The sequence below is a fragment of the Macaca mulatta genome, chromosome 1 (assembly GCF_049350105.2).
Source record: "Macaca mulatta isolate MMU2019108-1 chromosome 1, T2T-MMU8v2.0, whole genome shotgun sequence".
Classification (NCBI taxonomy): Eukaryota; Metazoa; Chordata; class Mammalia; order Primates; family Cercopithecidae; genus Macaca; species Macaca mulatta.
The window spans coordinates 156,215,410-156,229,801 of NC_133406.1; the positions used below are offsets into that span (position 1 = coordinate 156,215,410).

At 40.3% G+C, this 14,392-nt stretch overlaps 1 protein-coding gene across 12 annotated transcripts in view; it reads right to left on the reverse strand.

Moving 5' to 3' along the window:
• The window catches only part of SAMD13 (sterile alpha motif domain containing 13), a 98,664-nt gene that overhangs the window by 43,759 nt on the left and 40,513 nt on the right, over nucleotides 1-14,392 (reverse strand). For 5 of the 12 annotated variants that reach the window (XM_001103462.4, XM_077988025.1, XM_077988012.1 and 2 more), the window contains one exon: nucleotides 3,976-5,153. The exons of the other annotated variants lie outside the window; for them this stretch is intronic. In XM_001103462.4, the coding sequence (XP_001103462.1) occupies nucleotides 5,010-5,153 (144 nt within the window). In that variant the 3' untranslated portion in view covers nucleotides 3,976-5,009. Of the gene's footprint in view, nucleotides 1-3,975; nucleotides 5,154-14,392 lie in introns of those variants that run through there. 12 annotated transcript variants of the gene reach the window in all.

Consider the following 14,392-nt stretch of genomic DNA (forward strand, 5'->3'; position numbering starts at 1 on the left):
TTCAGAAAGAAGACATTTAATTTGGAAAACTTTGCCACAGATATCCAGTAACAGAGCTGGAGGCCCTCACGGCAAAACTTTCCTTGGTTGCTTTATCTCACTTTGCTGGAAGCTTAAGGCCTCTAACCCCTCTGACCAAAGATGCCCCATGGATGGTGCCTGGGTAATAGCATCAACCATTTTGCAGCATATTTCCTTTTATCTGGTTGAATCAGGCATCCTCTGCAGGTAACGAGTATGTTCAGTTTTATTTACACCTTTACTTACCCCTTTCCCACTTCTTTAAAATAGGTGGTAGGTTGGCTCGTGTACTTGTTCTGTGGAAGAGGGGCACAGTTTCTATTTGGAAATGGCCTGGCATCCCCAGCTTTCTTGATTTCTCCCTGAAGACAGTTGTGGACAGGAACACTCTGACTTAACTGAGGTGCAGGGATATCAACTCGCTTTAGCCACAGGATCCTCCATTATTATGCTCCAGTGTTAGGCTAGATACAATTCTTCCTTGGGGTTCACCACCTCCAAGGGATTCTAAGACGTAAGACAGCCACGCTCACCAATCACTTGGATGCGATCATTTTAATCTTCTTCTTGCTCTATAGTACTGCCACGACTGGCTAGAAATGGTACTCAGACTCCTTAATTGCCCACGGAGCTACAGCATGAAACTAACGAGCTGTTCATTAATGCATCCATTGCTGGCTCTCTCCTTCCTGTGGCTTCTGTTCCTGGTTTAGAAGCAGAATTAACAAGTTTCTCCTAAGAGGCATATCTGTCCTGCAGCAGTCAGCTCTTTGAACATTTAACTTCATCTTCCAAATCATTCCAGAAAACACTTAGTGGCTCTGGGCCCAGACCTGACCCCTGCAGATCCCATTTACAAAGACTGTCAAAGACAGATGAATCACCACCAGTAAGTTCCTTTTGCATTTGGCTTCCAAATATGGGAGTGGCTGGGCAATGGTGGGTCATTAGACTTTTGCAAATTAAATTCCCCCAAAGATATATTTCACTAATGCAACTGAAGGACAGTGTGTGCCCCTGACTGCAGAAGCTAATCTCAGAGAGACAAAAACCTGTATTCGGTCGGGTGCGGTGGCTCACACCTATAATCCCAGCACTTTGGGAGACCGAGGCGGGTGGATCACGAGGTCAGGAGTTCAAGACCAGCCTGGCCACGATGGTAAAACCCCGTCTCTACTAAAAATACAAAAATTAGCCGGGCGTGGTAGCGGGTGCCTGTAATCCCAACTACTCAGGAGCTGACTCAGATAATTGCTTGAACCCGGGAGGCAGAGGTTGCAGTGAGCTGAGATCACGCCACTGTACTCCAGCCTAGGCGACAGAGCGAGACTCCGTCTCAAACAAACAAACAAACAACAACAACAACAACAACAACAACAAAAAACCCCACCCTGTATTCACGTAGGATATTTGTTGAGGACAGAAAGAAAAGACTGCTACCAATTGGCCTTTTTTTCCTCATATTCATCATACCCACTAGGTATAAAAAATGATGCTCAAGTCTGCTGCACATTCCAATGCAATATGCTAGCTTGTTTTCTTTTCAGCTGAATCTATTTGCAATTTTCAATTCCTGAATGAACTCACTATTTTTCTGCTTTTTTTGTTTAGATCGGGTTGGGTGTGTGTTTGGCGGGGGGGTTACGTTAACGTAAGTGTAAAGTTGCTGGTTTTAAGATATTAGGGAATGGAAGAGTAACAAATTCGAGTTTTCATCCTCACTAGAAGTGGGTAAATGTGGTTTTTAAAACACACACATACTACATTGGCCAAAGTAAAACATGTTGGCTTAGATTCCACTGAAAAGTGGCCAGTTTGTGACCTCACCTTTAAATCAATTCATTCAATCTCCTCTGCAGAGTCTGAACCAGAGGTTCAAATGTGGGGGTGGCGGGGAGTAGCAATTACTTTCTCAAATTCCTTCTGATTCTGATATCCTGTCTGCTTCTCTGGTTGAGAATAATCAAATTCCACATTTGCCAATTCTCGTATAAATCTTCGCCATTAAATATATTGCCATCAGGGCACACTCACAGCCATGAAGTGCTTCCCCACACAGCACATGTATCTGCTACTCATTGCAGATCCAGATCACATGAACGGAAATCCAGTGTGATATGAAAAGGAACCAGACGTCTCTGGTTTTTACAGCTGTCTGGAGAGAAAGGCTGCCTACCTGCTGAATTTCAAGTACTTCCGGCCTCTCTTTTTGGCCTATTTTGATCACATTGGTTTTCCCCTAAATAGAGGGAGATGAAATCACCTTGAGCTGTTGCCAAGGTGTGCAGGCCTGCCTCTCCTAGGCCTTTATACTGAGTGTAGGAAAGGCAGACTATCTTTAAATTGCTAATTTTGCCTGAAAGTTCTCATCAGAGACTGAAGGATAATTTTATACTTTTCTGTTTGCTTTTCAATTCCCCTCATCCCCAAGTACTCATAGAGGAGTCCAAATCTGAGGTTTAGTTGACTTAGTTGAACGCAAGTTCAAATCTCGAGAAAAAATACCACCAAAGACACCCTTTTAGTGTCATTTGCTATGAGTGTTTAGTGGTCAACTGACAGCGGTAACAGCAAGTTGTCTTTCAATATCCGTTTTCCGTTATCTACAGAATAATGGAAATTTGAATTTTAACTGGGCTCATGGTTTCCAATAAAAACATGAAATATTTCAAGTAATGTGATTGACTTCCAGTCCACAAGATATGAAAGGAAGTAGTAGGTACAATTTCTTGGAAGTATCCTTAAAGGAAGTTCTGTTCCTTTCCCCTTTCTTCTCCCCACTGGTCGGAATTCAAATGATGATGGCAAAAATAGCATCTACTTATGAAATGATTCTGGGAATGGATGTCATGCATGATGGAAAAAAAAACACAGGTGGAAACTGTGTTCTTACCATCATGTAGGGCCGCACCACCTCTGGTCCCGCTATCTGGACATTTACATGAGAGGGAAGTAGGTGTCTATCTAGTTTATTAATTGGTGGGTGTGGGAGAGACAGTTTCCATCACTCACAACCAAACCTATTCCAAATGACTACAGAACATATCAGGTGGGTGAACAAAAGCAAGGCTTAGAAATACCTCATACTATCCCTTTGAGGTAGAGACGGGTCAAACATCATCATGATTTTACTGCAGAAAACTCCTTCACAGAGGTTTTCATCAAGATCCTCATTCCGTCTTCCTTCTGCTTGATCCAGGAATCCCTTCTTTTCTATCCAGGTTTCCAGCAGCTGCCGTTCTCACTTTTTGTCTCCATCACTCCTCACAACACTTAACTATATATTTTGCCTTTTACTTGTGTTTTCTGTCTTAGGTAGACTGTGGTAACTTGGAGATAAAAAAAAGTCTCTTTTGTAACCACTTTTCCCACTTACAGTGAAAACAAAGCATTACTTAAATTTCAGATACTCCGTACGCTCTATAATTGAATTAATTTGGAATGCATTTTTAAACCCACCTACTATCTATACCACTTCCTGTGTTTTTTTCACTGTCATCTTCAGACTTTCTGTTCTTTCAAGAAATTATCTCCACAGGGGACTGAATTATGGTATTCTCTAAAATAGGAACTCTTAACTTGAGGAGGAGGAAGAGGGAAATTATGAGTCCACCAACTCTCTGCAAGTTTTGTATGTGGAAATGTGAGCTTCTGTCTGCAGAGAAAGTCAGTAGCTTTTATTAGAATTTCAAAAAAATCATGACCCCGCCCTGGCCTACAGCAAACAAAAAAAATCTTTGGCTAAAATAATACCTAAAATTGGGGATGAGAGAAGAAATGAGATCCACTTGAATGATTCACTTTAAAAAGAAGATAAATCCACACATAGATTTATATAGTTTCTACCCTTAAAGTTTTTTCCCCCCAAAATGCTTAATTTTCTTTCCCTGGTTTCCAGGAGACCTTAATCCTTAATCCCAACTGAAGAAGCAACCAAACAGAAAAGATCAAAGATACACTGGCAAGAAACTGAAGCAATGCTTTATTGCAAACACAAAGCACCAATTCAACAAGGCGTTGACACACAGATATTGAACAAATGTCTCTTTGAACAGAGATGTAGCAAGCCCACTTTTTCCAAGCTCTTAAAAACAAGTACTTAACCCAGGAACTGAACAAAGCATAGGACAATTAAAAAAATTACACCATCATGAAGGAATATATAAAAAAATATTCTGTACTAGTAACAAGGCTTTTTGACCTGTAACTCTCAGCAAACTTCTTCAGAAACAAATTATTATAAATAAAACCATGAAGTTAAAAAAAAATCCTTTCTTCAGAAACAAAGAACCAATTTAAAAGAAAATCTATGCAGAAAATATCATTACCCCATTTGAAAGCTAGCTGAATATGGATGGATATCCTCAGTACACAATGGAGCTTCTCTTTTCAGAGCTATGATTCTGCTCCTGAAGGGGCTGATGCATGTTCATTTCAAACACTGCAGCATATCCCAATAAAACCTTAATAAGGTCAAGTGGAGAACCCTCTATAAAAAAGGGTGTCGGCAATTCCATCCAAGTAACACAAGCTCTAAGGAGCAGAGGAATTCAAGGGAGACAGCAATCCCTTTCGTCTTTCTCCCTCCTCGCCCAATTTTCTTGTTTTTACTCATCCTACATCTGTAACCAAAAGATGGTCATTCAATTAAATTCTTTTATAAAGATTTTGGGAAAGCAATCTATAAAGAGATGAGGAAAATCCTTATGATTTCAAAGCCTTTGTGGGGAGGAGTGTCTAATCGTGTCAAAGATCGTTCTATTTGACAAACTCCATGAGGAAAACCACCCTGTGCGCATCTTGTCCTTGCTCCTCCTGGCTGATTTCAGGTCAGCTGATGAATTGCCTAGTCTATCCAATAGGATAACGTTTCATTTGATTGAAATTCTTTACATATACACATGTATGTATTCTGTTTACAAAGTTTCATCACATGAAACTAACTTATGTCATTATGTATTTTTTGAGGTCGAAGACCCCAATTTGTACTATGAAGAGTTGTTCTTTAAATGCTTTGTCTGCAGAGGTTTTACATGATATTCGTAGATTTTCAGAGCAGGCCCCAATTTTAACTGAAGTCCTGTCAACACATCATTTCTTGTCATCAATAGCAGGGATTTTCCATCAATTTCCTATAATGGAAGCAGAAGGTAAAGCCAACATGTGAGTCCAAAAGCTCAAGGATAATGAAGAAAAAAGGAAGTTCAGAAGTAAAAGTCGTACCAGTTGTGCCCAAGCTAAAAATATAACATTTGTAGTAGTGCCAAAATGGAAAAAATGCAATCCTCTGTTTTTATCTTACATCTTTTAGCTATATTTTGGCATTAAACACAATCCATAGCTGATCTTGCTTTCAGGATCCTATCACAAACATCACATCTTAAAAAGCAGATAGCAAGCTTACTGCATGTACCCTTAAGGATCAAAGATGTTGCTTCTGAAAAGAATAATGACACTTTCCATTTATAAAATCTATTAAAGTTTATGCAGAATTTTCCATGAACTTAATTTCTAAAACAACTCTGTAAATTACAATGGGCAGAGATGATCATATCTATTTTACAGGCAAGCCAAGGATCAAGCAAGAAGTTCACCCTCTAAGATCAAGAAATTAGGAAAGGGGTGCATAGAATTTGAACTCTCATATACCTGCAGCCAAAGTCAATGTTCTTTTTATAATCCCCCTCTGCTTCTCTTGATACTTAAATATATGTTTTTTAGATGGTCCTATGGGGACTAGAGTCTTGGGTTTCCTGGAGTCTTCACAATTGCAACATTGGGCATTAGAAAAATGACTCACCCTCTGGGAGACTTTCCTGCCCTTTAAAGGGGGAACCATCCTGCCTCAACCCCAAAATCAACCTCTCCAAGATGAGTTTCTCTACCACACTCCCTCTCAAACTTCCAAATAAGGCAGTGAGGGGTAGGGCCCGGGCCCTCCCAGCCGAAAATCCCTTCCCTGTTCTGCTCAGAGTCCATTCCCTGCACCCTTAGGCAGAGTCAGGTACGCTGCACTCCAGGTATTTTGGAGAGACTACAAAACTTTGGGTGAAATAAAAACAGGCTTCTCACAAAAGAGATGGGGATCCCAAATATGCAAAGTGGTTTGAAACTTTTGGAAAGGAAGCACTGAGAAGAATGCTGAATGCCACATTATTTTTGTTATTGTTTGCTGTGGGGACCTTGTGTCTCTTAAGAACCTGAGCTGGTTCTTAGGTGACTTGGATTCAAGAGTTAAACCAGCTGTGCGCGGTCGGTGAGTCATGACATTTCTGTTCATGGTTATACCCACATACTTCTGTACCTACCTCCTCCACTGACCGACAGACATGGGGACACCGTGTGTAGCTGCAACTACATAAAACAGACTCCCTCCCACACCATCCCCAGGGCAGCTCCTCCAACTCTCATGTGCCTTGCTTGCCAGGCTGGGAAGAAGATGTGCTTTGAATTCCTGAGTGTGTGGGAGAAATAGCAGCAGGCTAGGCGGCTGAAGAAACACCCACTTTGTGACCTTAGGCAAGTCCCTTCTCTTCTCTTTCCTCCTTGGTGGGATTTCTGACAAGATTCTATGAGAAACTGCTCTTGCAAATGCTCCCTGAGCTATGAGTTATACAATCACTTGTCATTATCCCTTCCATCATTCTCGACAGGACCAGATCCTCGTTTTACTTGTCACCCACCTAATATGAACCAGAGCAGAACAAGGAATTACTTCTCCCTGGTCTATGGTGGTTTTGAGTTTGGGAAATCTTTATTCTGTCAGCTATCAGAACACAAAATGTCTCACATTAATTTGTGAGAGACTGTAACATTAAAAAGCAGCTGATTCATAGTACAAGAGCAGGAAATTCCTTAAGGACAAAGGAATTGACTCAATAATCCTAAAGTACTTTTCTTCCTATTAGCCAAGTAGTAATCCTAGAGATTGCCGATTAGTGAAACCTGCACGTCTGAGACTTGGCAGAGGAGCCGCTGGCCCCTGGAAACCACAGTAGCCGTGCTGAAGACACTGTGAGGTCAGAGACCGAATTAGATGTGACCTTAAAGCTCACGCTGTGTCTTGCACACTGGCTCGGAATGTTATACTGAACAGCAAAGCCCTCCTGCCCTCTATCTTTCCTCGGCTGTCGTGTGCTCACACTTCACTTACTACACGTTTTAAACAGACATCAGGAAGAGATGACACTGCTTTCATTTCTATACACCAAGAAAACTTCCTCGACTAACTCAAAGTGAATTTTTAAAAAACCTTTGCTGGCAAAAAGTCCTTTGACAACTCAGCATTTCTGTCAAAAGCCAACTATGCCTGTGAAAAATGCTGAAATTTGGATTTTACTTAAGACAAAATGGAAAAATCATGTTTCATGCTCCAGCCTGATTTTCCCTTTGTTCAGTAGCCACGCTGCAGTTCACCTCAGACCAGGGTTGGTAAAAGAAAGCTCCATCTGGAAATCCTCATTTTAGAAATGTTGAAATAAATATAGTTAATTCATACATACAACCAAACATTCCTCTTAAACCCTGACTAGAGCAGCTCAAAGGAATGAGAGTGGAATAGAGCATAATGAAAGTGAAGCTTACGGTCAGGCAAGCTGCAAACTGAATCCTGTCTCCAGAAACTGCTATGTGACCCTGGGTAGGGGACTTAACTGCCCTGAGCCTCAATTTCCTCACCTTAAGATGGAAACAAACCCATGAAGGACTTTAGAGATTAGAAATGATGGATGCAAAGCACCACCCACAGTGCCTGACATGTAGGAGGTTCTCAGTGACTATTAAGTGGAAATGGATAGGCTTTGAAAGAAATGGGATGTGTTCTGATTCCAAATCCACCTTCTGCTTCCTTTCTGCCAGTGTGCTCCCCTTTGCCAGAAAGATGTAGGCATATTCCTGTTTAGGCTCAGAAAATTCACTGAGATGAAAAAGTTCAAAGACTACATAAAACATTCGTTTCATAAAAATTGTACACACAGGAAAGTTCCCTGATTAAGAAAGCTAATAATTTGATACATAACTTCCATGGGATGCAAGTGAAATCCAAATTCTGCCAACAGCATGCTGTACTACAATGAGCTTGGGATTGGAAACTGGAAGACAGGTTCTAATGCAGGCTCTATCACTAACTTTCCATAAGGAACAACTCCTCTGGATCCCAGTCTATGTATTAACATAAATGAAGGGGTTGGAGTGTGACCAACTCAAGCTGAACAAAACAAAACCAAGATTTTGCATGTACATCATGATGAGGTCCAAAACAAAAAGATATTTCATGTCTTGGGAATTGTGTGTTAACTGATAATCATTTGTTAGTGTCAGTAAAACTTTCACATTGATTGTGTCTTCATGTAAAAGTAACCTTCAGGTTTTTGTTGGGCAATAAAAAATGTTTACATACTTATTAAGTTCCAGCAAGTACTCATTCATGGAAGTAGAGTTTAGAGATGATAGGTTTAAATTTCCAATGATGGCAAGAATCTAGATTTAAAAATAAATGAGTAGGATGCATAGATATTACAGCTCACTAGCTAAGCATGTGATTTAGACTAAGACACTACTTTATTGCTTATTAGTGGGGCCTAGGGCACATTACTGAATTTTTCTAAGCCTCATTTTCTTATCTATGTGATGGGGGAAAGTAACTACCGTATTTCACTGCTGAAAGTATTATTGAGATAACTTTTGTGAAGTAGAATTCCTGACATGCACTGATCACTCAATAAATGTTAGCTATTGAAAAAAGCATATAAAAGCTGGGTCTGGTGGTATATACCTGTAGTCCCAGCTACTTGAGAGGCTGAGGTGGGAGGATTGCTTGAGCCCAGGAATTCAAGGCCAGCCTGGGCAACATAGTGAGATCCTATCTCTAAAAAATTAAAATTAAAAAAAGTATAAATTTTAAAAGCATATAAAGATCTTAACCCATTTACTTTTCACTCATTCTCTCTGCCAACATTAATCTATACCTAGGTAACTGAATTGAAGCTATTTGTGAAGCTATTTGTGATGGTCCATGGGAAATGTATAGGAAAAAAGAATAGGTAGGAACGGAAGCAGCAAAGAGAAAAGAGCCTAGGAAGAGACAAACAGTAGCCATCAATACAGGCAACTAGGCAATTACAAGGTAGGGCAGGAAAAAACGTTGAAGAGAAGTCAATGGAATTTATGATGGCAGGGCTCTGCGCTGACTGGGAAGGCCATATTTATGGTGGTGGCCTCTACTGTCCCAGATGGTGCATAAGGGAAAGGAGGCTCAATTTAGAATCAGAAGACTGGGGATGGATGCTCTACCCCACTACTTACTAGGTTCTTATGCAACATCAGGCACATTATCCCCCTCCTCTGTGAAATGAGAGGTTTGAACTAAGCTGACCTCTGTCCATTCTCGTTCAACACATTCTCAAATTCCAATTCAGTCTTTCATAAGCATCAAAACACCCCAGCCTCATATGAAAATCTCCCTGTTAAAGAACACAGTGGCAACTTCTTACCAATGATGTGGAGGAATCTCATGAAACAGTCTTTCTTTTTCTGCTTCGTTCTTTCCCCTCACATCTTCCAGCATTTTCTTTGTAACAACTCTCTTGCCATTTACTGTCTGGCTACAAGTGGTGACCAGTCTGAAGTTTCTCATTCCGCTGCTTACAAAGGGTTCAAATGTCTCAGAGGTAGGGGTACTTGCTCTGGAGCCCAGAGATACGAAAATGGAAAATCCTGTGTCCAACATGGGAGTCACATTAAAGATGGAGGAGTGGAATCTCCTGGCTTTACCCACAAGGCCAATGGAAAAATTATCTCCTGAGAATCCTGAGAATGCATAGTTCTTCCTCCAAATGTTTTTTGTCTCTGCCATCTCCTCTGTTTCCCTTTTGGTTCGGTTCCTTCTGGATTTGTCATACTCATTTCCTGGCATCAGACAAGACCTCATAGGCCTCTTGCTACTTGTTTGAATTTCTTCTCAGATGCCTCCTTGTTCTCTGGGTTCTTGTCTGGGTGCACCTGCAGAGCCAACTGGTGATAAGACTTCTTAATATCAGAGGAGGAAGCATTTTGAGGCACACCTAGTGCTTTGTAGTAATTCACCATGTTTCTTTAAACAGCATTTCCCCACCAAGTCAGGGTTTATTTTCGGAAGAATTTCCATATAAGGTTGGAAAGGAAGATGGTGAACTATTCAAGTTTACACCAAGGCCTTCTGAATACTATCACATGGCTCTTGGGATAAAGTATCTTCTGGAGAGAAGTTCCTCTTTGTTGTACAGATCTTTCACATGCTTCCACCCCCGCCCCACCCCCTGTCAGCAGCTCCTTGTGGGTGGAGTGACTATGGGCTCAACATTCCCAGCCAATGACTCTCAGCTGATGGCTGTGCTTGCCTTGCCTTCCTATTGGTGGGAAATTTAGAGTGGATAATATACACTTTGGGGAGGCTTCACCTTATTTAAAAATGAACACTGAGCAGCTTATTCAGAGGGAAACTATTTGTGTGGCTCAAGTGTCTTTATTTCATTTGTTGAAGTAACAGTCACAAGCAAAATGGCTTTTGCACTTAAATCGGATACAAAATCCATTTTGGCTCACTGTAAGGGCTAATGCTTTCAGTGACTTCATGAGTATTTCGTAGTGTTAGTTAATATTTTCTGCTGGCACAAAGTAAGTGATAAAGGGTCTGTATTACAAAAAACAAAAAACAAAAAAACCCTTAAACACATTTCTGATGAAGGAAAATAAGTAAAACCCATTTTATCAAATGAGAAAACTGGGTCATAGAGATGAAACTAGGCAGATGTTTAAAAATAATAGATTTACAAAATATAGCTAGAATTGAAAACCTCCCATAGATTGTCAAATAAGTCTTCTTCAGCTGATCAAAAAAATTTTTAATTTTAATTTTAATTTTATTTTAAGTACATGTGCAGGATGTGCAGGTTTGTTACATAGGTAAATGAGCGCCATGGTGGTTTGTTGCACCTATCAAACTATCACCTAGGTATTAAGCCCAGCATGCATTAGCTATTTTTCCTAATGCTCTCCTTCTCCCCACCCTACCCCTGACAGGCCCCAATGTGTGTTGTTCCCCTCCCTGTGTCCATGTGTTCTCATTCTTCAGCTCCCACTTACAAGTGAGAACATGCAGTATTTGGTTTCTGTTCCTGCATTAGTTTGCTGAGGATAATGGCTTTCAGCTCCATCCATGTCCCTGCAAACGACATGATCCCATTCCTTTTCATGGCTTCACAGCATTCCATGGTGTCTATGTACCACATTTTCTTTATCCAGTCTATCATTGATGGCCATTTGGGTTAATTCCATGTATTTGCTATTGTGAATAGTGCTGCAATGAACAGACATGTGCATGCATCTTTGTGATAGAATGATTTATATTCCTTTGGGTATATACCCAGTAATGGGGTTGCTGGATCAAAGTATTTATGATTCTAGATCTTTGAGGAATTGCCACACTGTCTTCCACAATGGTTGAACTAATTTACATTCACACCAACAGTGTAAAAGCATTCCTACTTCTCCACAACCTTGTAAGCATCTGTTGTTTCTTGACTTTTTAATAATTGCCATTCTGACTGATGTAAGATGGTATCTCACTGTGGTTTTGATTTGCATTTCTCTAATAATCTGTGACGTTGAGCTTTTTTCATGTTTGTTGACTGCACTAATGTCTTCTTTTGAGAAGTGTCTTTTCATGTCCTTTGCCCATTTTTTAATGGTTTTTTTTTCCTTGTAAATTTGTTTAAATTCCTTGTAGATTCTGAATATTAGACCTTTGTCAGATGGATAGATTTCAAAACTTTTCTCCCACTCTATAGGTTACCTGTTCACTCTGATGATAGCTTCTTTTGCTGTGCAGAAACTCTTTACTTTAGTTAGATCCCATTTGTCAATTTTTGCTTTTGTTGCAATTGTTTTTGATGTTTTCATCATGAAATCTTTGCCCGTGCCTATGTCCTGAATGGTATTGCCTAGATTTTCTTCTAGGGTTTTTATAGTTTGGGGTTTTACATCTAAGGTTTTAATCCATCTTGAGTTAATTTTGTATAAGGTGTAAGGAAGGGGTCCAGTTTCAGTTTTCTGCATATGGCTAGCCAGTTCTCCCAACACCATTTATTAAATAGATAATCCTTTCCCCATTGCTTGTTTTTGTCAGGTTTGTCAAAGATCAGATGGTTGTAGACGTGTGGTCTTATTTCTGAGTTCTCCATTCTGTTCCATTGGTCTAGGTGTCTGTTTTTATGCCAATATCATGCTGTTTTGGTTACTGTGGCCTTGTAGTATAGTTTGAAGTCTGGTAGCATGATGCCTCCAGCTTTGTTCTTTTTGCTTAGGATTGTCTTGGCTATATGAGCTTTTTTGTTATTGTTGTTCCATCTGAATTTTAAAATAGTTTCTTGTAATTCTGTGAAGGGTCTTTCACTGTTAGTCTTTTCAAAATTTATCTCTGGACTTAAGAACTAAACTGAGCAGCAGCATCAAAACAACAAATGCTTTTAAAAAGGGAGCTGCTGGTTGCTCTTTTTGCAGGACACACAACTACAGATTTCCCAGGCTTCTTTGAAACTTAGTGTGGCCATGTGACTAAGCTCTGGCCAATGAGATGGGAAGGGATGATGCATGCCTCTTTCAGGCTCATAAAACTACCTGCACAGGCTTCTTGCTCTTTTTCCTTATGCTAACTTACGTCAATGCCCAGATGATCTTGAAAGCTATTCAACTGATAACAAGGCCTCCTTCACCTGGGTCTTTGAATGACAGTGAAGCAGAAAATCCCCACTAGCTACCTTGGACTATTTGTAGGAGCAAGAAATAAAATTCTACTATAATTAAGCCATTATACACTACTTGTCATATCTGTTGGTCTACTTTAATACACCAAACATTCCTACAATTTCTCCTTCACCTTTACAACCTCTTCTTATCACGTCGTCAACTAAAGAAGTCCTATCTCTGCAACGTTGAAAGCCCAATATCCTGTTCTGTCTCTCACTCCTCACTCTCATTAAACCCACTTTTTCATGTCAACTCCACTGTCTCCAGGGTTATCAGTCCCTTTCTGACTCCTTTTTCATAGCAAGTCTGAACCTGATGATTGGCCTGGGAACCATTCTTTTATTAGCCCTCTAAAATAGCCCTCTTAAGCCATTAGCTTTTTGCAGTGTCCATCCCACAAACCCCCCATCCAGGATGAGTCCAGCAATCCAGCTTCTCTAACTCCTCTACCTAGTGCAGCTGCGGAAAAAAATCAAGAAACCATGAAGATAAAACACCACACATTTGCAGTGTACCAATTGCAGCTGGCCAGTAGAATACCTCAACTGTTCTTTTGTTATCCTTGGTCATCTCCCTCTCCCATCCCCTTAGTGGCCATTCTTAACCTTCACTGCTCTCCTCCAGTTCCTTATTAAATTTGTACCAATCCCTATCCACCCCAAGCAGAGGAGCTTGACTCTTGTTTAGCAAAGGAAATAGAGACTGTAAGGAACTCTGTTAATGTCCATGAAGACAAAGTGTATTAGTCAGGGTTCTCCAGAGAAACAGAACCAATGAGATACTGGTTAGATATGACCAACCTGCATGCTGGGAAAAGAGGAAAGCTAGTGGTATAATTCAGTCCAAGTCTGAAGGACTGAGAATGGGAGGGTGAGGTGGGGCTGATGATGCAAGTCCAGTCAGAGTCTGAAGGCCTGAGAACCAGAAGCTCTGATTTCCAAGGGCAGGAGACGATGGATGTCTCAGGTCAAACAGAGTGATTTACCCTTTCTCCACATTTTTACTCTATTAGGGCCATGATGGGATTAGGTGACGCTCACCCACATCAGTTAGGGCCATTTTCTTTATCCAGCCTACTGATTCAAATACTACTCTTCTTCACAAACACCCTCACAGATACACCCAGAAATAATGTTTTGCCAGCCATTTGGGCAACTCTTAGTCCAATCAGGATGACACATTAACCATCACATAAGGACAATCTTATTTGTATCTGTACACAACTTCACCTACGCCCCCAACTCAGAGGAAGAGAGCCCTGTCTTGCTCGGTGCTAATTCCTTAATATTTTTAAAAATAAAACACTTGAATATTTTATTGACCAAATTGAATCATGACATATTTTATGACTGGCATTACATTTTAAAAACTTTATTGGGATAAAATTCATATAACATGAAATATGCCATTTTAACCATTTTTAAGTATACGGTCACATTGATTACATTTATAGTGTTATGAATTATTGCCGCCATTTTAAAAACACTTCCTCCATCCCAAAAAGAAATTATCCACCCATTACTTAATAACTCCCTACTCCCCTCAGCCTCTGGTAACCTCTAATCTACATTGTATCTGTATGAATTTG